Raw genomic sequence first — 24270 nt, forward strand, 5'->3', positions numbered from 1 at the left:
CCCTCAGGTCATCCCCGTTCTGCCCCGGGCCATCCCTAGGCTAGGGAGGGTCACAGCGCCACACCCCTGAGCCCCCCAGGTGACATCCCGAACCCACCTGGGCGCGTTCCCGGGGCACCTGCTCCAGGCTGGGCTGCGTGGTGATCTCCAGAGGTCCCTTGCATCCTGAACCCTGCTGTGATTCTGTGACCAGAGCACCCCGGAGCTCTCACGGAAACCCAGCAGACCGTAACGAGCTCCTGCAGAGGAGCCAGCGGAGCCCACAGCGATGCTGAGGGGGCTGGAGCAGCTCAGTGAGGAGAGGCTGTGCAGGAGCTCACCTCGTTAGTCTGGAGAAGGCTGAGAGCGCACCTTAATCCATACAAACATCTCCAAGGGGTGCCAGAAAATGCTGCTAGATGATTTTTAGTGGTGCCCAGTGCCAGGACAAGGAGTAATGGCCATAAACTACAACACAAGAAATTCCACCTGAATCTGAGAAACTTTCCACTGGAACAGCTGCCCAGGGAAGGCACAGAGTCTCCCTCTCTGGAGACGTTCAAAACCCACCTGGAGATATTCCTGTGTCATCTGCTCACCTCCCTCCTCAGCAGCAGGGTTAGACTGGATGGTCTCTGGAAAGCCCTTCCACGACCACCCATTCTGTTATTCCAAAATGAGACATTTGGTTACAAACCATGTACCAAAACAGGTTTTATTTCACAGCATCTTAATTTCACAGAAGAAGAAAACAAACAAACAAACAAACCAACCAAAACCAGGCTACAACTCAGACTTTTAAATAATGGAGTATGACAAAACTGGAAGAGTTTTTTGTTTACAGGAAAATGTACAGGCTCTTCTCAAGAGAGTTCTCCACGCTGAGCCACCCCAGCAGCACCTTCACAAAGCACCAGACCCCTCCCTTGGTGTAAACCTGTTTCTCTTCAGAGCAAGAGGAGTTTGGCTGTGCAAACATAAACCAGCAGATCTGGGTCTGGCTTTGGGTCCCGCGTTGAGTTTGTGAACAGACAAGGTACTGATAATCCTTTGCCACATGGTGGCAGCTTTTAGGTGAAAAAAGAGAGATTCCCACACAGGACTGACTGCAAGCTGCGCTCTGGAAACGGGAAAAGCAGCAGGCAAACACACGGAGGTGGTGGTGGATCCCTGCAGAAGGGCTGTTCCTGCACAGACACACGAGGTACCCCGGGGACAAGCCCTGGGCAGCATCACCCCAACCCCAAACTCTGCCAGACAACTCTGCTGCCCTGAGTCATCCTTGGCCTGTGCTCCCAGCAGCTTCCCAACTCGAGTGTGTGCCCAAGCCAAGTTCTAGAATAACTATTAGACAACATTCAGCATTCTGTAATTTAATGCTCCTTTATCCCAATTTGTTCTCCTGGAAGAAAACAAAAGCTTGCCGGTTTTATGACATAAACCTGCTGATTCTGGGAGTGTAATTACAGCCCAAATGGCCACTTGAACTAGACAAACTTCCACTGAATAGAGACTGCAAAGTGTTGCAAACCGAAGTGCTTTTTGTTCCCTTAGATGGTGAGGAAGGAAAGTTACTTTTGTTACACAAAACTCTTTATACACTTAATAAAGACGTTCCCAGAGAAAGACACTTTGAGATTTCATTCATATTAATCAAGCTGTTCCCTGAAAAGTTTCTTTGTTCTGTTGTACCTCTGTCCCTTGCACAATGCCCTGGGAAGTGGTGGACCACCTCAGCTGTCTGCACCACTGTTTGCTAATTTGGAGCTCATTAGACACTAGATGTTTAGTACGTCACTATTTCTGCATGCAAGGACAGTTATATTCAGTAGAGAGTTTAACTAGTAGGCAATTTTTTTAAACCTGTTGGAAGATAACTGGCAAGCTTGTTGTCTAAGCTATTAGCTACCATCTCACTTCTGGAGACTGGAAAGTCCTTCTGTGTTAGAGAAACCACAAGCATATTAAATTTTACACAAATAATCTGAAGCTACATACAGCTGAACACAGTTACAAAAGATTTGATAGTCACTGTAATTATTATATATGAAAAATACACTTTGAGCCCCACTCAATGAGCAAGGGGCTCCAGTAAAGTTTGCTGCAATTCTAATGAAGCCAAATTAGCTTCAGACAAAACACAGCTGAAGAGCAAAGTTCAGCTTTGGTTTTGGCTACAACCAATATTTAATACAAGGAACAGGAATTTACATTACTTTACATATGGGATAGCAAGTCCCTCACCTCAGCATGAGGTCTGGTGTTTAGGAGTCAAACTTAAATTACAAATTCCTCAGTCAGAACAACCAAGTATCAGTTTTGCTCCTTGCAAACGGACACAGTAACTTGTATGATAATATTGCTTCAGAAAACAAACCCAAGAGCCAATACCACAGAAGGTTCCACATAGAATTCATTCCCAACCTGGATACTGTAAAAATAAAGGAAGGAATAGCCAACGGGCAGAGAAGTTATTTAAGCTCAGTGTACGCACTAGAGCGCTGCTGGGCACCAGCCAGTAGTGGCTGCTCAGATGTGCAAGAAATGCCAGTTTTATGAGGACCATCACAGTGATGCAACGCTTGGAAGAACAGAGAGTAAAAAAAGTAGCATTTTAAATACCGAGCATGCTTTGTTTCATTGGCTTCGTTTGGTAGCAGTAACTCTACTGGCTTCGTATTTGCTCAGATAAGACCATATATAATACAGTCATACTAAAAAGGTGCTTATTTCAGGCTACAGAACAGTGAAACAAGTAAAACGCCTAAATGATACATTTGACAGCAAATTGCTCTCAGTCAAGTGCTCATCTTCCACTCCAGAGTGAATTAGGACGGCAGTCACTTCCCAGCTACCTTGTTCAACGTGTGGTACTTCATGACAGGTTTTCAAACCACCTTCCCTTCTTAAGTAAAATGTACATTTTTAAGGTATTTATAGTAAATAAATTGAAATGGAGTAATTTCAACGTCGCTACTTATAGATCATAGAATAGATGCCCTGTATATTATTAGTGCAGATATACTGGAATTGTTTTCCTGGTATGCAAGGCCAATGCAGGTAAAGAATAAATGGCTATACAAATTCAGGATTCCCCACTAAATAACAGAACTAACTTAAAAAGCACTGGTACCAGACCAGCCAGTTTTAGGCACATCTTTAAAAAAATAAAGTATGCATTTCATTAATGTAAAAATGCAAGAAGGTTCTTAGAAACATCTGAACTTTGTGGTGCACTGGAATGGAAGTGATGTTCCTTCAGTTTCAAGGAATACAATAAAGGCTTAAAACAAAACAAAAGAAAAAGAACCAATACCATAGTATTCTTCATAGGGAAGAACAGTTTTAGTAAAACCAGGAAGATAAATAAGGAATAATAAGCAGCCATGACAGCTGACTGGTGAACATTTGTGCTTTAAATGTCCAAAAGAAAACAAAAGTTCAGTAACTCTTCTCGTACCATCCCCCAGACTTGGCATCTGTGTCCATAGTCCTCGACAGTTCCCAACACCCTGCAGCCTTCCCAACGAGCTGGAGCCAGTGGCACCTCCACCAGCAGCATCCTGGGATGAGCTCCCAGCACAGCTGGATGCTGGCTGGGATGGAGCTTTGGTTAAGACTGTTGTGTGAGCCGTCTGTAATGAGGTAAAACTTGGTTTTCAGGGAGATACAGAGCCAGTTCCAAAGCTACAAGGACGGTGAATTCGAAACCAATGAGATCCCTTCTGTTGAATCTGAATCTCTCTTCTAGTTTCTATGACAGTGATAACAAAACAAAACAAAGGAAGGGGAGAAAGAATCAGTTAATCCAGGTGATTTCAAGGCATTGTTAGATTAAGTCAGTGATGCATGGCCTGAGCTGTATCTTCAGAATCAAAATGCGTTGCCAGAGATCAGAGAAGTAAACCAGCTTATCAGCTCAGCTGTGACACCCACACAACAGTTACTGCTTCTCAGGCAAACATATGCAAGTGCAAAAATAACTTTACTGTAGGATCAGTAAGACACTAGCCTGCACCAGGCAGATAGTTTTCATGAATCAGAAAAATAAAGCAAGGAGGAGCCCTAATGAGACAGAAAACTGGCTGAAAGAGCTGGTCTTCCACTCAAGCATGTGCCGCTGAAAATCTTGGCTTTAATCTTTGCCTGTGAGCTAGGGAGGAGGTTCTGACAACAGCTGGAACAAGGCTCATAGTACTTACATCTATTAGGTGTTTAACTTCGTGTTTCCTGAGGTCACTGCTGATCTTGGCTGCGAGCAGGACGCAAGCACCAGCACACAGTTTGCGGTTCTGTTTGTTGAGTTTGCCTTGGAGGACGAGCTTCTCAAAGTAAACATAAGCCATGGACACAGTCACGGGCTCCAGATTGCACTCCTCACTCAGGTTTCTCATCTCTCTCTTTAAACTGGGAATAGAGAAAAGACACCCCCCAGACATGACAGATTTTATCAAATGCTGTAGAAATACTGCAGCACGGCAACTCAGAGGAACATATGGGCAAGAGTCCTATTTGGAAAACCATGACAAGCATTATCCTAGAGTGGAAAAGCCCAGCTGGCAGCAAGCTGGTGCTGATGCACAAACTGATTTCACCTGGCTGACAACATCCACTGTGGCAGAACAATTCCTCATCTGCCCATAAACACCAAGGCTTAGCTGCCTCACTGACACGCAGGCTATTGCTGTAGGATTCCTTCTGGGCTCCCAAACTGGTTTGTGATTCATATCATAAGAGTGAACCACTCTGACCTACAGAAAACCACATCAGAGCCCTACAGATGACAGCAGTTGCTGTGTAGAGACCTGTCTACTACACACCTTGTGTAAGAGGCAGGTGTGAGGGGGAAGGCAGCCTGCTTTACACACTTCCCACACAGCCAGCCCTTCATCTCAGCATTAAGGCAGGCTTGGAGGTGGAAGGTACCTCTCAGGGCTCCCATCCACGCTGCACCTGTATGATCTCTGCACGAACACACTGCTCTGAACTGTTGCAAAGAGGAGCATGCAGGACTCAGGCAGAACAGACTGCTCAAGAGAGCCTTCCCCTGGAGCTGAGCTACACCTGGCCCTGGTGACACAGTAGAATCGTGTTTAAGCTGGCTATTTCATCAGGTTTTGATTGCATCAATCTCCCTGTAACACCAGCAAGATTACAGCTCTGTGAAGATGCAACAGTGCATCTTGCTGAGGAGAGACCAGATGCATTTACTAAAGGATGAGAAATTCTGTGTGGCCTTCACAAAAAGCTCTTCTTTACCAAGACTCTCCAGATCTAACACTCTTTATCCTACAATCTTGTTAGAGTCCATGGTCATCAGTGAGTCTGGTAATTGAAAGGCAAAAATAGCCAGAGGGCCCAGAAAACAAATCCAGTTGAGTGGGACTACACTGCAGCCAAGCAATCAGGTTACAAGGGTTTGTTTCAAAGCTAATCCTGCTGCACTGTTAATTGGCTCCTAGTGTTAGTACACCACAGTTGGTGAAACAAAACCCTTTAGGTGCAACTATGAAAACCAACTGTTACCCTTTCTCAGCATCCTAAGCATTCCTGTACAGGGCTGTCATCCCACAGTCAGCTCAACTGACAACAGGAGATTAGTGTTTAATCATATATGCTATTAATAGATGCAGTATTTGCTCCATACAAGTGCAGCCTCAGACAGTGTGGATGATGTTCTTGTTATTCAAAGCTTATTTCTTACCTCCTAATTTTGCTCAGTGTCAACTTGATATGAGGAAACTTCTCTCTAAAGGTTTCATTCATATCCTTTTTAAGGTCCGAGGGTTTCACATACTCTATGACTGTTGTCTGAAACACAAGAGGCAAAATTTATCATTTGTCTTGTGAACAGGACTGACAACCAAACAAGTCTTCCAAAAACACTAATGCAGTTTTCATTGTTCACAATTTAACGTTTCTGAAATGCCCTAAAGTAACAGACCGTGTTGAATCCCAACTACACACAAAATCTTCCAAAAATAGCAAGCAAATGGTTACAAGAAGTAAATGACAACATGAAGGTGTCAGGTTGGCCCTTGACAAGCTCTCTGTACAAACTCAACTGTGTGTATTTTTCCTGATCAATTATCAGAAAAGCCACAACCTTTTCTTCCTAGAGGAATTTTTCTTCTCCAAGGAAGCTTTTCATAGGATGATCTTTCAGGGACTCACTCTCTCCTCTGTTCAAGTATGCCAGTCACTCACCATGTAAGAGGCAAAGATGAGAACACGTTTATGTTTTCCACAGGGCCACTGAGGATCATCCAGAAGATTTGGATCATACTCTGCAGCTTCCCCAGCTTCACTTCCTGAGGGAATGAGGAAAGCGCATTGGATCACAAGATAGAGACTTAAATTCCCTGTTTCCTCTTTAAAAATGTTTTCAAACAGCAAACATTAAGTGTTGCAGATCCTACAGTACAGGCAAATTGCAGCTATGTTTTGCAGTACATGTTTGATGCAATTTTGCAGGCATGTTTGCATCTCATAAATGCACCAGTCACGAAACAAAAGAATGAAACAAACCACACAAACTTTCCCCACCCTGTGCCTGACACATCATTTTAGATTTAGTGCAAACTAAGTTTGTCATCCACAAATATACCCATTAAAAAACTGCACAAGACTGAATTCTGAAAACTGCTGTCTGTTAGACTATACGCAAAAGGTTTGTTCTTTACACAAGAGAAGGGATTCTTAGCACAAGCTCTTTGGCTTATGCATTGTTACTGTGCTAGAAGGCAAGGAGAACCACCTGGATCTACATACACCAGATGTTTCTTGGTGAGCAAAATAAAACTTTACATTCCCAAGCAAAAGCTTTGTGCCTCTCGAATGGCATAAACAGAACTAGGCCAGATATATGGAGGATGTAAGGAGTGTGTGGAAGTCTCAGTCCTAAGGCTCATCATTTACACTGCACTAATGAGCTGCAGCACCTCCCTCCCAATAACACGCTGACCATTTGCAGCTCTCTCTGACAAATCTGTGCCTTTTCTGCTGTGATGACAGAACTGGCTCCTGTCCTTACCAAGGTCTGTCCCTGCTGGTATCGTTTTTGCTGTCACAGGTTTGTATCTAGATCCAGGAAGACTCCGGGAAGCAGTGCCTCGACAGGGGGGAACAGCACCGTAGGCGTCGGCTTTGCGAACAACCAGAGCATTGGTTGGGTACAAGAATTTTGCATAGGACACAACCTTAAAGAAGAGAGAGTTGTAGTAGTTATGAGGGGAAATTTACTATAAAGCCTATTTCTAGACATCTAGGATTTTCCAACTCATAGTCCCCCAGCGTTTGGATTTGGGAGTGGGGACCTTGAAACTGAGCGACAGGAGGAAGGGAAAAGTTGGATGAGGCATGCCTTTTTTCCATAACTTTGAAATGAAGTGTTGTAGAAGATTTGGTGGGGTGGCAAAAAAAAGACAAGACTCACATGCGTAAAATTCTGGGAGTATATAAATTTAACTAAAGCAGTATAAATTTCACCCATATTTCTATCAAAACTTCACTCACATCTTGCCTCAGATAGCAAAGTCAAATCAATTCTCCAGAAATGGAGGCAGAAGTCATCACAAGCTTCAGCAGCCTCCTCAGAAGAAGCATTATCACAAGCCAAAATTTCAAAGTAAGGATCCAAAACCTCCACTGCTCTGAAAAGCCACAGCTCTCACATAATGAATAGCAAAGCACTACACAAATTAAGTGATTTGTCCCAGCATGAATTGATCCTGGGGTGAAAAACTAAATGTCCTTACCTTGCCATCAGCACCCAGCTCTACTCCTTCTAGTCCAAGCACCATCTCAGTAGAGACTGAAACTCCCCCAGAAGGATGTCGCTGCTTCTGTCCTTCCATTTTCAGATCACTAAATGCAGGTAAGAAAGAGCACTATGACAAAATGCAAGCCTAGCTTCCCATGGTAAACACCAACCAACACCACCAGGTCAGAGTTCTCCTGTGTGCCAACAAGCCAACCCCTCAATGCCACCTCCATTAGAGCATTAGTTTTTAACTTCTCTTTTCAAAATGTGGAGATGTTCATTAACCAAAGAATCAGATTTCATCTCAGTTCAACACAAATCTCTACCCATCTACCTATCAAATGTAAACTGTTTTTAATACGGTCTGTCTCCACAAGACCACACCATTCCCAACCCACTAATGCTCAAACAGCTAACAGCATGATTTACACTACTTGTTTTCCAGGATTAGAAACTTGCCTTTCAAGTGCAATTTTCCAATCCCTATGCACACAAGCTCAAGTTAAGAGTGAAGCTGCAGATCTCTGTGTCAGCGATGGCAGCACGTGGCTTTGTCACCAATATTCCAATATAAAAAAAATCACCTTTCAGGTGAAGAACTGCCTTGCCAGCTTGCAAGCAGAACAGCACTGTGCTCAGAACTGCTCTGAAATAGCTGCAGTGACCTTGCTGCCTTTCTATTATGTGGGAGAATATTTTCCCATCAACTATTTTTATGGCACGTATTTGCATACAATACAATTCCCACCACTAAGCATCCGTTTCCTTTGTCCATAAGTTACGGACAGGACAGGAGTGACAACACAATTGTTTTGCCAGAACAGAATTCATGTTTTCTATGGTATACTTGTAGATAACAGACCTTCACAGAATGGACTTAAACTTCACAAGGGAATGAAGAAAGATGCAGGGAAATCCAGTTTGCAGGTTTTGTTTTTCGTAAGTGATCATACAGACAGTTGTATACAAAAACGTATACATTTTTGTCCAAACACTAAAAGCAGTTTGAATCAGTCTAAACTGTTTCTGCTTTTCTTAGACTGCAAAAAAGTGACATTCATGGCTTAAAGCTGAGAAACAGAAGTGTATCTTAAACTTATTTAGGTGTAAATTCACTATAAAGCCCTGAGGATTTCCAGTGAAGAGGCAGCACCCTTCTCTGAAACTCCCTGTGCTTTTTTGATGACACCATTGTTTGTGGATCTAAAGAGACTTGATTTCTGACCATTTCTGGAGTACAGAAAACCTATGCAGCAGCAAATCACATTATCTGTTCAAAGTTGATTTCAGAGATTTCACAGGACTGGAGTGTTTTAAAATGTGAATAAACACTGGAAGAAAAGTCTATCTTTTCCACTATTTTTCTCTTGGAGTTTGAATGAATGCTGACACTGTGGCAGTGTCAGATTTTAATGCTCTGAAAGCAAGCTCTTGTCCTCACACATGAATGGCAGGCTAAATAGGTTCACTTGCTTCATTACAGGAGACCTACACCAACCACACTCATTTCAAAAGAAACAACAGTGCAGACATTTCACAAAGCAGCTGGAGAGACTCACCTGATCCGTAACCCCTCCCCGTAAGGTAGGATAGAAAACGCCACGCACAGTGTTCGTTTAGCGCAGATTAACACTATCCTGTAGGCAGATGGGAAAAGATCAGGATATGAATTACGATCCAGAAGTTACAAAGCAGCTTTTTATGGGATACTAACACAAGGCTCTTCTCACCTTGCTCTGCAAGTCACATAGACACTGCTATGGATTTATGTTATCAGAAAGCAGCAGAAGAGCAGAGGTTTCATGTTGCCCCTGCAGGTCTTTGGGTCTAAGCTCTATATCAAACCTCAGCCTTCAGTACCTGCCATCACCTTTGGAGCCTCTCAAAGGAGAGCCCACTCTTTAAATATATATCTATATTTACATAATTTTTACGTAAACCTTGTGAAAAGATGTAGATAATATTCTACATTTAGATGAAACCTCACACTTCTATTAATAATAAACATAAATGCAGCCTCCCCTTTCTCTTCTGCTCAGAAACTATGAGGCAAGAATTTGGCTAAACCAAGCCATTCTCCTTAAATCCTCCTCAGCTCTGACCTCTCTGTGTGTCAGAGATAAGGAAAGTGAGAGAAATAAGAAAAGTGAGAGTACAAAAGAGAGAATGCTTTAACCTACTCACAGCAGGATGGCAGAATCATCAGTGTATTGCTGCAAATGTAGCAGATAAGAGCACCTACTGCCTTTGATAGAAGTCTGGATAAAACTAACAAGGCCCCAGAGGTATCCCCTAATTCCCATTGATATTAAATGTCTCACTGCATGGAACTAGAGCCTTTTTCCTATTGTACACAAGTACAGGGAGAAGTCGGATCTCCACAAGTTACCTGCTGTTCTTGGTGTCATACTGCCTCATGTTCTTGATGAAATGCATCTTCTTCAAACTTTTGTGTCTTGGAGACCCAGATATATGCTTGGTTCTGCAGTGACAAAAAGAAAAAGAACAAACAAAACCCAAATCTGTTAAGCGCTCTGAGAAAAACTCCTGCCAGTTGTATGATCAGATGGCAGCACTAGCATGCAGGACCTCAGATATTGGCGTGGAAGAGGGTGGAGGGAGGAGAGGACTGCATGCAACGAGCTGAGGTTAATGCTGCTTTTGAAAAAAAGTACCTTCGTACACTGGCATATTCCACTATGTCTTCTAAAAAGTCTAGAGAGCAGCGCTGGGAGATAAAACGCCTTCTGCAAAATGTACAACACCACGAAGAGTGAACAGTATTAGTTCATGGCCTCCGAGTTTATGAACTGCAACAGATCTATGAGCTCTTAGGACACATGGCAGGTTTGCTGGACTTTTGTTTTGTTGCAAGAGTGCTTAACTAAGAGTTTAAAATTCCTAAAAAGGCCAAGAACTTGTCTCCCCCGCTAGGACCCTTGAAATACATATTTATACCAACTTCATCAACAAGACCATTCACTATCTGCCACACATAATGCCTGCCTATAAGTTAAACACCTAAAAAGCTTCCAAATACCGATTTAAAATCTGCCAAGAAAGTCAGAAAAAGATCCCCCCATCAAGGGAGGGAAATAAGTCATTTTATATCAGTTTATGTTCAGATACAGGTATATCAGCATGATGACCTAACATCTGTGTGCATTCTCTATTCAGAACAGCTGTCTCCAGCTGCAGGAGTCAGCAGACTGAGAGTCTGTGAGTGCAGCTCAATAAAACCCACAGATCTCTCTGAGAAACAATAGAGAGGGTTATTAGAGGAAGCAAAAAGTATTTGGCACCCATGTGAAGTCCCAGAATGGAAGATGCAAGAATAATAGTAGGACTCACGTGAGTTCGTGCAACAGTAATAGGAGATTACGTTCAAGCAAAAAAAAAAAATAGACTTTGCCAAAGTAAGATACATTACTATTGTCCAAGTCAAGTCTTTTTTTGTTGGTAGAAATTTACAAATGCATTGTGTAACTCTGACTGCAATTTCCATAGGAACAATGTACTTGGATTGAACTGCCACCAGTAAAACGCTGACACTACAACTACCAGATTCCATATTTTCTGCCTTTGTTTAAGCATGCATTGTGCTACAATTTTAGAACAAGCCACATGTGTTCAAGTCCAAGGTTTTCTTCCCAAGTGACACAGGAACTCAACTACTGGGCAATGCTGCCATGCAAGTCAATGTAGAAGCAACACATGAGACGAAAGTTGCAAGACTCTGGTTTGACAAGACCAATTTCTGGCAAAAAAAAAAATCAACCTAGAAACTGCAGCAGAGCAGACACTCAGCAGCACTGTTCAGGCACTCTTAAAAGAAAATAAAGCCCAGAACTCAAACAGGTGGGAGGATGAAAAATTAGTGTCCCTTTCTGCAAACACAAGGGAGGCAAACCCTCCCACAGGACTAACACCTTCAGGATTGCTAGAGACTGCCTCCTACAAATCAACAGCCATCAAGGTGCGACTGGAGAACATTCCTGGCACAGCTTCAACATCCTCCACCAGCACTTCAGTTTTAAAATTATTACTGGTTTTCTGCTTTCCAGCAAGAATGGCACAGGAACGTTTAACACATTCACATATACATGGTTCTCCAGTCTAATTTGGCATCTAAAATGCAAAAAAAACACTTCATGAAAAGAGGAGGTGACTGCAAACCTCCTGGCTCTAATGCAGTTGGTAACATCCACAGTCTTCCTCCCCTCCCCAGGGAGACCTGGCTGGATGGAGACAGAAAGACGCCATGTATGGCAAGCAAAGGAAAAACACAGCTAATGCCAGTGGGCACTGCTACAAAAAAAACACATAGCTCTGTAAAAGGATGGTAGGGTGAGTAGCAGGGGGATTGGAAGAGCCATGGCTAGACCCTCACTCCTAACGCCACGGTGGAGACTCATCCAGGGTGTTACAGCTCCTGAATAACCCCTTGTTTTCTCAGTAACAGGGACAACAGTGACAAACACCTGAACCTGGGGCTCCGAGAGCAGATCTGGAAGTAAAACCCTGCTGCAGTGAAGGGAAGATCCCACCCCTTGAGTCAGAACCACAATGACTCATCCTCACTCTGCCAACAGGAAACTTCGTTTTTAGCTACACTTGTAAATAATTTCTACCCTCAGCAAAGCTGTCACCTTGGAGGAATCCCTGACAATGCACCAGACACTCTCCCTCAAATCTCAAAATGGGGTGTATGTGAAGAATTCTCACTAATCCAGAGTACCTGAAACAGTCTGTAGGCCCAAGCCAACATTTTATACCAACACAGCACCCATCACCACATTCCGAGAGAGTCATTAGTGCAGCACTTCGAGAATGCAGCAAAATTTAATACTTTTTAAACAGTCTGCACTTACAGAAATGCACACACACACCCATATACTGGTTTTAGTTTGAGTGCTCTTCTCATGCAGCCATCTCACACTTGCACAACAGGCTGCACAGGGTCACTCCAGTGACTGCTGACTTCGATGACAAAAAAAATGCCAAGTCACCTATGCCATGCCAAGCAGCTTCACCAAGGATAACACTTCTTGCTATGGTCCATGGAATTCAAAGGATTTTAAGTAGTTTACACAGTGTGTTTGCTGCCAAAAGCAACCTAAATGCTAAGAATACCAACATCTCTACACATGCTGTGAGTTAACTTACGCACACCTTACCCACGTGTGACCTGACAATTAGACACTGAAATAACCAATATTAAAATATTTACGGACTCCATAGAGCAAACTGTAATAACAACAAAATCCTAAAGAAAAGTTCAAATGTGCCTGTTTGCCAGCACCAGCCATTGCCCTGACAAGCTACAGAAGGTTTGGGTGCTTTATGTCTCTGACCAGGAGCTCACTTTTGGGTTCCTCCCAGCCTTTTATTTCGGGAGCCAATAAAGGCCAAAGCAGGACACTACCAGACTGTTACAAACAGCAACTGTGTTTGCACAGCCAGCACCTCGAGGGGACCCACCAAGAGCAAAAACACACACAGCACATGCCCAGAGATAAGGGGCTATCGAGTAGAGGAATTCTGGATTGGCTCGTTATCTCTCTGTGCACACATGGGCTCACACAATCCAACACTGCTGCCAAATCCCTTACAAGCTGAACACACACTTAAAGCCCACAAAACCCCCTCGTGTTCAGAAAAAAGACCCAACAAATTATGTTCAGAGCTACATTTTGACTCCTGCCCTGGGAAGCAGTCGCTAGCCCACACATTTATCCTTTCTGGTGGATCTCCCACCGAGGAAACCCAACTTTTGAGTGCTTCCAGCTTCAAAGCTGTCCTCTTCTGGTCCTGCCAGGGTCCCACTGAAACTCTGTGCAGAGGGTGGGCTCTGGACAAGCTGCAGTGGGATCCCCAGCCCCAAGGCTGACATAGCTCTTAAGTGTTCCCAGCAAGACAGGACACAGCTAAGAGCAATCTATGTATAGCACTGGTAATCCTTCCAAGGTCCTGTCTTACGAATGGAAAGGAGAAAGCTGGTTAAGCCACAGCTCCAGATTAAAGAACACTGACCTTTCTGATGGCTTGCCAAGAGTGTTCTCCCTCTTCCCACCCACACTGGGCTACCTGCAGACACCCAGGAGGACAAGGGTAAAGTTTTGGGATATTGCTGGAGTTGGAAGCGTGTGAGTTGACTGTTCTTTACCAGGTACTGAATGCAAGAGATGCTGACCCTGTGCTGTCAGATGTGGCTTCAGGCACAGACAAGCCTCTTCCACTCCTGCTCCTGGGCCACTAACAGTCCTCTAAGGCATTCCTTTGGGCACCCATGATCCCACTCTGCTTTCACAGCCCTCAAAGATCTCATTTTAACCCCTTAATGTTGGGCCTTAACCCCCAGCACTGGGCCTGACAGTGGCCAATGGTCTTTATTAAGCCTGCATGCAGCTGCCATTTGGCCACTTTGAAGCTTCTCTCCATTTTGCCTTTCTGGTTCCTGCATTTCTGCTACAGCAAGTGAACAGACTAGCTGGCCTCCTGAAGGGTGAAATTGGAAATTTCTACTATCTCACTGTGATTCTCCCCCATCCTGATCAATCCCAACTCCTCTCAGGAGCAGGGCTGCACTCAGCCCACCACACAGCCAGAGTTCAACCAGCATTCAGCTGTTTCCACCACACCTTGAGTTCATCTGATGCTAGGATCTCTTATCCTCATCACCTCCAGGATCACCAAGCCCTGCACCATGACCATTCAAAGATGCTGCCAAAGCTGGACATGGCCAGAGAACTCCTCCAAGAGGCTCATCCATGTGGAATTCTTTCCGATGGAGCTGCACCCATGGCCCTGCTGATGCTGCACGCACACACAGCCACACACCCCAGGCACTGGGCTAAAATTAGCAGCAGGGCTGATATCCTCTGTTGCTCTTTAGCCATCCGTACTGCTAATAGATGAGTGGAATGGGGGAGGTCAAGGATTTTTTAATTACTGTGTAAAATTAGGGCCTAATAGAATTTGGTTTCCTATTTCTCACTTGAGTTTTATTTTAATATGATGGCCCTTTCTAATGTCCTTTACAGGCCTCAGTGTAATCACATCTGTCAAGAGGCTGTGTTATTAATATAACAAGGACAAAAAAAATCATTTATTGGTTTTTGGAAGTACTAGCTTACAAACAACTGTCAAAGGTAATTTGCACAAGAAATCCAGATCCCAAATCCTGTTTACAGAAGGAAGACATACCTGTCAGATTTGTTTTTCCAAGACATATTTTAAAGATTAAGCTGTATTGTTTTTATTCCTTATGGGCAAGCCAACAAACAAATATGAACTGTACTTGGGCTTCAGTAGGTAAAATACAGGCATTGGGGGATTAAGAAAGCTACTCCTGGTTTTTAAGATTACTTTCTAGCAGCTGCCATTTCTTCTGCAGCCCAGGAGACCTCCCCTGATTTCAGGCTTGCATCCCAGAGTGTGTGAGTGGGAGCATCTCTGTTCTGCTATCAGTGCCCTGTGCCTCACCACCCTCGGTGCTCACACTAATGAGTTTCCTGCTCAAAAGCAGATTGAGTACAGCTCACTGCTAGCAACAAGTTCTCAGTAATTAAAGCCAAAAGAAGCCAGAGACTGCATTTACACTGAATCACAGCAAAACCATGTCTTTGGTAAAACAAATGACTTCACAAAGGATCTGTACCACAAAGTGCCCAGCACCAAGCAGACTATTTTCATGAGTGGATGGTTTCAGCCAAGATGCTCCTTGAGAGGCAGTGACAGAGAAGAAAGAAACTTTGCATCACCGACAGTAAGTGTACAGCTCAGTGCCCATTCTTCTCAGAGTCAGCTCCTTGCTGTTTTACGGCACCACAAATGTGTGTTTGGACTGCAGGCCACCATCCCAAGAGCTCATTCTGACATTTGTTTAAGTACCAGACTGCCAGAGAATAAACACAAGTCTCACAGCAGGGCTAGTTTAACTTATTCATCCAGTAATCTTCGTTTTAAAGGGTAAGCTGAAATCAGCCACATGAGCATGAAAAGTACTTTTAGGCTACAGAGCAGGTCCCTCTGTGAGAGCTTTGGATGCAGGAGGAGGCTTAATTCCTTCACCTTTGTGTTCTTATTCAAGGTTTGTTTGCAAAACTGAAGGCACCAGGAGCTTTCCTGCTGCTCCCAAACAGCCAGGAGAAAATCCTGCACTCCTCCAACAGCAGTAAAGCCACATGCAAGGGAGGAATGTGTCACACAGCCTATGGAACAGATGAGAATGAACAGAAATGAAGTATAATTTGAATGAAGGTGGAGGCCGAGTAAGTGGGAAGCTCACTAAGCCTGCAGAGTTTTAAATACTAACAAGTAAAGAAATTAGATAATCTTCACAGCAGCTGCTACTTCACTGCTGATTCACAACCACATATGAGTAAGATCCAATAGAGAGTGAGCTTTGTATTCATTGAGTTTCATAAATCACACTGTTTTGGTGCTCAGTGTTTAGACAATGCAAGGAGAAAATAATGCCTTCCAGTAAGTATTGTGAAAGCCCAGCTGTTGCAACAGAACCACCAAACCAGATGTAAAGTTTGCTGTGCCCACAGCCCTCTCCTAAAGCTCCCTCCTAAAATCCCTGCTGCTTCTCACAAAGCAGACCAGATGTGCTGGCCAGGACACCAGCAGCATTTCTCAGAATTTCTCCCAGTTTCTGGAGGTGTTTGCAGCTCACCAACCTGGTTGCCCCTTGTGCTTTGTGCTCTGCTCACTCAGCACTGAGCTGCTGACCAAAACAGGCACGTGAAATGCAAAGTGTGTCCTTGATGACACTGTGGGCATTATGCTAGAAATATTCATGCACTTCACTGAGAGAGGATGCTGTCATTTCATCATGTGCCTTGCTAAATAAAAGCCTTCAGCACAATAAACCCGCGAGCTAAAAAAAAAAATTGGAAGAAAAAAAAGATAGGAAAAGAGATGCTTTTAACTGGGAAGGAGAAAATTAAAACAGGTGACTGGAGGAAACCAAATCAAGCAGGTTTAGAGAGGTTCCCATAGTTTTTATGGGCACCTGGTTTTCCCCATTGCATCAGTCATCCCCTTCAACCCACAATCAAGAGGCTGTAGCCTCACTAGGGCAAAATTTTATGCTTAAATTGCAGCAAGCACAACAGAGCAAGTGCAAGTCTGTCCAAGCTGTTGAGCAAGCAGCCCTGACCAGCAGCAGTTGCACCCATGCTGTGGGGACTCCCAAATGAAGCAGCTACCCAGCTCTGAGGCAGGTCTGCACCTTGGGCAGCAGCACCTGAGCAAGAGCTGGACACAAAAGGAGCATTCCCTGCAGAAGAGCCCCCAGGGTCACAGCCTCAGCAGTGGGGTCAGCCGACAGCAAGCTTTGAGTTTTTAGGGCGTAATATGTCTTGTGGAACAGAGGGCCAGCTAAAGATTCTTCATTTAACACCTTTTCAGGAAATAAATGACAATAATTAACAGTAGGTTAAATAAACAACATCTGTAAAGCGAAGGTCAGGAGTTTGGAGCTCTGTCTGAAGAACTGGGCCGACTGAGTGGCTTTAGCTGAGCACCCTCCATCTGCAGTCACCTGCTCTATCAACAATACCCTGTGCTCATTAAAGAGCCCAAATTTCATTGTGCATTTTTAAAACTCCAACTACAGAGCCAGACACCTTCAGAACAACCTTCAAAAGAAGGCTCAAAAATATCTTCAAGCTCGCTCAGCCTGACAGCCTCACAGCTTTAACTGGCTGACAGATGGAAAACAGGAAAACACATGATTTAATATACTATATATAAGTAAATAATTGCTTTTAATACATTATACTGTAACACTCCTACAGGACTTGCTCACTGGAGGTCTGAATGTGAATGTGATCCCCAAAATTAAGTTATTCTGGTTTCTATATTTAATTTAGTAGTGTTTTCCTTCTTGGCTGTTGAGTCCTTGACTTGAAGCAAGACAACATCATTCCAACCACTCTCATCATCTCCTGCAGAGAGGAGCTGAGAGCTGTAAGCAAGGAAAAGGTGGAAACAGTGCTTCCAGAGCATCCCAAAACCTGCAGCATCCCAAAACCCACTGCCAGGCCTCCTGTACAATCACTCTGAAAAGCTGCAGAATCCATCCACAAGTAAAATCAGCTGCAAGTACAGTTAATTGTGCACACACTACTCCTGCCTGGAGAGCAAAGGTACTTTAAAGCCTCTGGACTGTCTAAATTGAAGAGGTCAAATAAACTTGGTGTTAGAAGTGTCTCGGATTGTCTGACCCAGACCCATCCACAAGAGTGCACAGGACACAAGGACATGGATTTTCTGATCTCCAAGTTTCCTGCTAGGCATACAACTCACTTCTTCTGCTTAATATACCTGGCTTGTAATGACTACAGGCAGCTATAAAACACTTAACATTGGACACATGCAATTCACTTGCAGCTGAAAATATGAGAGAAATCTGCTGAAGCAACCTGGGGAGGAGACTACAGCCTTAACATTTCAGCTGACTTTTAAAGTTCAGGTTCAGAATATGTTCATTTTCAGCCCTGAGCAACACATCCCAGTCTACTGTTCACCTCTGAAAGGTCAAAACTTGCCAGCTTTGACTGACCTCACTGCTTCCTGAAAAGCACCATGTGCCCAGCTTATTCCAAATAAGGTTCAAAATTTAAACTAAGACTTTTTATTCCATCCATCTCAACAATATCTGTTTATTAGCAGAGGGGTTTTTATAAAAATATTTATATTTCTTGAAGTGACAACAGCAGCTAAGCTGACAGTAGGACAAAACAACACATTAACCACCATAAGTATAAAATCCTGACAAAGCATTTCTGCTGTTCCACCCACAGAACTAATCTGATCACACCTATGTCAGCAATCCAGCATCCAATTAACACTTAAAAGCAGAGTAGGTCCAAAGTGTTGCTGTTATCAACTACTGTTTAAACTCCCACTTTCAAAATGACCTAAATTTGCTGATAAATCAGAAATGACTGAGCTATCACGAACACTCAGTTCAGCTCCCTGACCACTGAACTCCAAGGACATTAAAGCATCAGTCACAAATAATTTAGTCTCTGTGTTTATTCTTAGGCCCGGCAAAATGCAGCAAATTATGGCAAAACCAGCTGCTTTACACTGCACTATAATGAAACCTCAGAAGCACAACAAGCATTGACATTCAAGGCTGTTGTTTCCATTTTTCATGCTTTCATAACCTGGCTATTTCCAGGGCTGTCTGTTATCTGTGTTTCCCCAGAAAGCTCTTCCAGTTTCAGACCCAGCTGCAGAAATTCATTAAAAATCTGTGAATGCCGATTTGTTCCCTGTTTGCTGCCTCCCTCCACTGCTTTCTGGGAGGCTTGTTCTTTGAAAGAACAAAGCAAGATGAAAAAGGAGAAGGGAAGAGGGATGGCAAGCAGATCAGGCAAGCTGGTATAACTATAACACAGCATTGTAATTTAAGATCCTGTAAACAGAAGATTGCTTAGGAAAATGAAAGTGGAAGGTTAAATTCATTAAGTTTATAATGCTCAGCCAGCAGCACAATGAAACTGAGCATCCAGTTTAGAACAGTGCCTCCTCTGCTAAGTTTCCATCCTAAAGAACCTGACAGCTACAGAGGAACTCCAAGGAACTCCAGGTTACATCAGGTGAGCAGATCTCTTGTTCCCTGGGCTGTACTGCAGATCCTGCCAATAATTAACCCCCAGCTCAAGCAGAGGTGCTGTCATGACCTGCCCTGAGCCACGCTGGCCGCTCTCATCAGCTCCTTGCAACCTCTCAATCAAGTCAAACAAGACCAAGTTTTGTAATAAAACTCTGCCCAATGATACTATCAGTAGATAGAGATAGAGATATTGATAATAGGTAGAGATCTCCATGGACCAGGGCAAGCCCCAGTGTGATGAAATCCCTGGACATGGCACAGGACTGGTCACTGACCACGGACAGAGCCTGTACCTCTGCATGATGCAGGCAGTTAATGACCTAGACTAGCAACATCACTGTATGACAAAACAATTCTCAGGTTCCCAAGTCCCAGTAAAAGAAGATCCATTTTGTAATCGTTGATTTCAGAATCTTATTTTGCAAACAGCTCACCCAAGACAGAAGGGGAAGGAGTGAAAGCACCACTGTCCTGAAGGACATTCCTCCTGTGATTCCCTGAATCATTCCTCATGTATTGCAACAAGAAGAGATGCCTCTGCTCCATGAGAATGAAGATATATTCTGTCCCTGACCAGAGCATGAAACTGTCCAGTGAAAAATGAAATGCTAAGTCCCTCACCCCAGGAAATTGTAGTTGTCCATATTACCCACTCCCGTGCCCAGTGTGACTGGGACGAGGTTGATTGGGTCAAACACATCCCCACAGGCAGCACAAAACTGTCCTTTTGTCAGAAGATGTGTGTATCCCTGTAAAGACATAGATCTTCTATCTGATAGACCACCTGCTGAAACATTTTCTTTAAAGATAAAAAACAGATGAACTCTCAGTCCAAATCACTCTCAAAAGCGGTATACAAACTGATCAATGCAATACAATACACCCTTCAGCCATCTTTTCCAAGGAAAAAAAAAATCAGTCTGTTTTGTCATTACTCAGACAGAAGCCTTTTGATTCCCTTGATTGCCCTCTCACACTTCACTTTACCTTTTATTTCTGATTCATCATTCTTTTCTGGTGGATTGATTAGAATTACTGTAGTGGAACAGCTCAAACCTGATGTCAAGAGAGGCAGGAACAATATCAAACAAGAAGATCCTAGGAATATTTTCTTAGTGTCCTATTAACTTGGCATGAGAAGGGGAAGGATTGTTCCTCCAGAACTCCGTAGGCACAGGCACAACAAAGGCCACATCCACACAGCAAACTGTGCAAAACCTGCCCTCAAGAGCTTTGCCTACAACATTAAAGCAATGAAATTAAATCACACAGCACCTCCTGTGCTGGCTTTTGTGGACCAGGAGTGCTGGGAAGGAACTGTTCCACAGCAACACCCTCACTTCAGGTTGCCTGCTCACCAAGCAGCACACAACAGCACAGTCTGTGCATACAGGGCACCCAGCTGGCAGCCCCAGCTTCAATTCCTCCAGCAAACAAGGAAGGAAAGGTCTCTCTTCCATGGCAAGAAAAGCAGTGGGTGGTAAGTAACAGTTCAAGAAGGAAAACACCCCAGGAGGGACAACACATGAGGACCCCCAACATTACTGACAAACAGCTGCTTCTCTTCAAATTCACCTGAATCCCCAAGATGGGGATACACAGGACATCTCCACTCCGACATGCACACTGAAAGGGAATACCCATCAACTGCATTAGCAAACTCCCCAGCTTTAAAGCACTGACAACATCTCTATTTCAGTTCACTAACAAAGCTCTCGAAGCCACTGTAAAGACCAGAGAGACTTAAAGCCTTTGATACTGCTGCCTATCTGCAGGCTCAGAGGGCCAGCTCACTTTACAGAGCTGTTTATGCAGAAACGGCCTGAAAAGAGTTCTTTCAGAGCTCAAATCCCCAACATCTGAGCAAGAGCCTGCCTTCCAGTTGATTAGAAAACCAGCACTTTCAGCCTGATAGAAGTCCCTTGGAAATGCAGCAGTAATCCTGCTCTGAAGGCCAGAGCATCCTCCCCCGAGGCTGACTCCAAGTTCCCTGTGCACAAGCAATCATTAACACACAGTTGCAGAGACAAGCAGCAGAGAGCAGGAGAAGGCAGGGCAGCAGCACTGTGGCCACTGCACGGAGGAAGCGTCCTGCCTAGCAGTGACCCTGTCAGCTTCATCTGGAAACACAGAAAGGCAGAAACCGGGCTGGGGAAAAGCAGGAAGAGGGTTCAGGGTACTGCAGACCTGCAGACATAGCCTCAGCGAGCGATCCCCTCCGCAGCTCCCCCTCATCCGCCGCTGCGCCGGCCGGGGCATCCTCCGGGCCCGAGCGGCGCGGCCGGGGCGGGCAGCGCTCTCCGGCCGGATCCCCGCGCACCTCTGGCCGGGCCGCCGGGGCAGGTGCTCCCTCCCGGGGCCACCGAGGGGCCGGCGCCGCCTCCCACGGCCGCTGTCCCCGGGGGCGCCCGTTTCCCATGCCCCGCTCTCCCTCCCGGAGCCGCCGGCCGGCCGAGGGCCCTGGGAAAGTCCGGCTCTTCCCAGGGCCGCAGGGGGTCCCGGCGCTTCCCACGCCCCGCGGGGTCAGCTCGGCGGAGGCGGGGGGTGAGGGCTGGCCCGGCGAGCCCCGGCCCCTCACTCACCTCTGCCGCTGCGCCTCCAGCGCGAAGCCGCCGCCCGCCGCGCTCTGCGTGGGGCTCAGCAGCCCCGGGGCGCCCGGCTTGGCGGCCGCGAGCATCCCCGGCAGGGCGGGCGGCGCCGGGGGCGGCGGGCACAGCGGGCCGCCCAGCAGCAGCTGCGGCAGGAAGATGCCCCCGCGGGCGGGGTCCGCATCCCCCTTGGCTCCGGCGGCGGCTAGCGCGGGCACGCCGGGCAGCAGCAGGGCGGGCGGCGGCTGGCATACGGGCGGTGGGGGCAGCAGGCGCGGGAGGGCTCCGGCCGGCTCCGCCGCCGCCTCCTCCCCGTCGCCCGGGCCGGCGGGCAGCGGCGGCTTCTCTGCGGGCGGGCAGGGCGGCCGCCCGTCCAGGGAGATGTTGTTAAGGAAGAAGAGGGCGGCCTGCCGCCGCCGGGAGTCGCCCCGCTTGCGCGGCGGCGGCTGCTCGCGGGGCGGGCGGGGAGGCGGGGAGCCGCACGCCGTGGCTGCGGCCATTCTCCGAATGAGCCGCGGCCGCCCGGGCGGGGCGGCTGGAGCGCAGCGCGGCCGGCGGCTCGCGCGCCCATTGGCTGCGTCGCGCCCGAATGCAAATGAGCCCGACGGAGACCCCGCGCTCATTGGCCGCCAGCTCGAGGCCCCGCCCTCACCTCGCGGGGCCGTGCCGGGTCCTGGCGCCGCCGGCGGAGGCAGCGGCGGGAGCTGTGTGGGGACGGGCGGGGCGGCCCTGGCACCCCCGGCACCGCCGCGACCCTGCCCGGCCTCTCCCTTTCCTCCCTCGCCCACTTCCTTACCGCAGCCGCCAGCCCGCCGTGTCCCCATGCAAACACCCACCGTGTCCCCGCGCGACCACCCGCCGTGTCCCTTTGTGTGACTTTCTAAAAACTTCTCCTCCCCTCACATCTCCACCCGACCCATCAGCAGAACTGGCGGCCGCCTGTTCCCAAGAGCTCTTGGCCTTCCTGCCGGCAGGAAGACACATCTGCTAAACCCATCGCAGGTTCTGTGCGTGTCAGAGCGCTCCTAAAAAAGCAGATGAAGGTCGTTGATCCTCTTGCTCCATCCCAGCGGCCTGGGTCGCGGCCCTGTGGCTTGCAGGGCTGAGGCGAACCCCAATCCGCCGACCCCGAGGGTGCAGAGCCCCGTGCAGAGCCCTGAGACTCACCAGCAGCCCCGAAACCCGTGCGGAGGGATGGATCCCCACGCTGCCAGCTCCTGAAGCAAAGCCAGGGCAGTGCTGATCCTGGGCCGTATATGGGCAAGGCAGACCCGGGGCTGGGAGGACATAAACTTAGTATTTATCTCCACAAAGTGACTCAAGGCATCTTTGCGCAGTACGTTGCTTCCCGGAGTGGTGTGTTTATACTGCGGGGGATAAACATTCCCCTCAGGCTCTTGAACCCATGTCTGCCACATCTCGGGATGATGCTCTGACCGCTTGCCAAGGCAGAAAGCTCTGCTCTTTCCTATCCTCAGAGGATGTTGATGTGCACTGACAGTGTCCATGCCATTGGGCCTGGAAGGGGAGGTTTGGGAGCTGTGCTGGGTGAGATGAAGCCTTTGGAGCTAAGAACAGCAGTGTGTGGGTGCTGGTGGCCTCTGTGTTCCTCTGAAACCGAAATGAAGACTTCCCATGCTTCCCACCTCTCATGCCCTGAAGCAGCTTGTGCTCCCAAGCAGGATTTTGCCCACACAGTACATATTTTAAAGTACAGACCAAATTTGCCATTAACAAGGGACTGCTGAGATGTTTGCAATTAAAAGTTGCTATTACTGTATTTGCAACACTGGACCCTTAGAGGGGTGAATGCTTTTGCCAAGTAGGCTTAAAGGAACCACATGCCAACTCTTAATATTGCTTGCAGTCTACACCAGCAATCAAACTGATGTCTGATGATGTGACTTGATATGTGGGCACTGAGTAAAAGACAGGCTTTGAAACTGTCCTATAAAACACAGACAGGTTCAATGTCTTTTCATATGGCTGTTTCATAAGATCCTTTTTTGTATGCTGTTGCAAGTGGGCCATCAACATGTCTTGTAGTATTAGAAGCATTTAATAATAATAATAATAATAATAATAGGATTAAGATAGGAAACATAAGGCAATGTTTTCTTGTAGGCTTCTGTTAAAAATTCTACAGTGAAATACAAACTCTCCCCTTAAAATCCCAAGAACATGCTCAGCATCTTATGCTCTTCAATATAGGTCAGACTTTGAGCCTAAATTATTTGGCAGAACCATTTCATATCACAGCTGTGAAAAAAATAGTTTGGGATAAAAAGGAATTAAAATCCTTC

At 46.1% G+C, this 24270-nt stretch overlaps 1 protein-coding gene across 2 annotated transcripts; it reads right to left on the minus strand.

The window, feature by feature from the left end:
- Nucleotides 1–680: 680 nt before the first annotated feature.
- CABLES2 (Cdk5 and Abl enzyme substrate 2) lies at nt 681–22590 on the minus strand. 2 transcript variants are annotated; one of them, XM_085079459.1, is made up of 10 exons: nt 21962–22590; nt 10417–10488; nt 10131–10223; nt 9301–9378; nt 7737–7845; nt 7013–7178; nt 6187–6290; nt 5684–5790; nt 4182–4386; nt 681–3733 (listed from the first exon to the last, which is right to left on the minus strand). In XM_085079459.1, the coding sequence occupies exons 1-10, from the start codon at nt 22588–22590 to the stop codon at nt 3593–3595; spliced, it is 1704 nt and encodes a 567-aa protein (XP_084935585.1). In that variant the 3' UTR covers nt 681–3592. The 2 variants fall into 2 exon arrangements, with proteins under 2 accessions (XP_084935585.1, XP_084935586.1); XM_085079460.1 differs by lacking the exon at nt 10417–10488 and having other exon boundaries at nt 21962–22489.
- Nucleotides 22591–24270: the final 1680 nt, after the last annotated feature.

The sequence above is a fragment of the Lichenostomus cassidix genome, chromosome 20 (assembly GCF_008360975.1).
Source record: "Lichenostomus cassidix isolate B80296 chromosome 20, HeHo_3.0, whole genome shotgun sequence".
Classification (NCBI taxonomy): domain Eukaryota; kingdom Metazoa; phylum Chordata; class Aves; order Passeriformes; family Meliphagidae; genus Lichenostomus; species Lichenostomus cassidix.

Excerpts from the sequence above, each read along its gene's own strand:
- CABLES2 (XM_085079459.1), bottom strand. The coding sequence starts at position 22,590 with ATGAGCGCGGGGTCTCCGTCGGGCTCATTTGCATTCGGGCGCGACGCA. Across the intron at positions 7,846-9,300 it reads GGGGAGGGGTTACGGATCAG|TGATCTGAAAATGGAAGGAC; the intron begins GTGAGTCTCTCC and ends ACCTGCATTTAG. Across the intron at positions 6,291-7,012 it reads ACCAGCAGGGACAGACCTTG|GAAGTGAAGCTGGGGAAGCT; the intron begins GTAAGGACAGGA and ends TCATTCCCTCAG.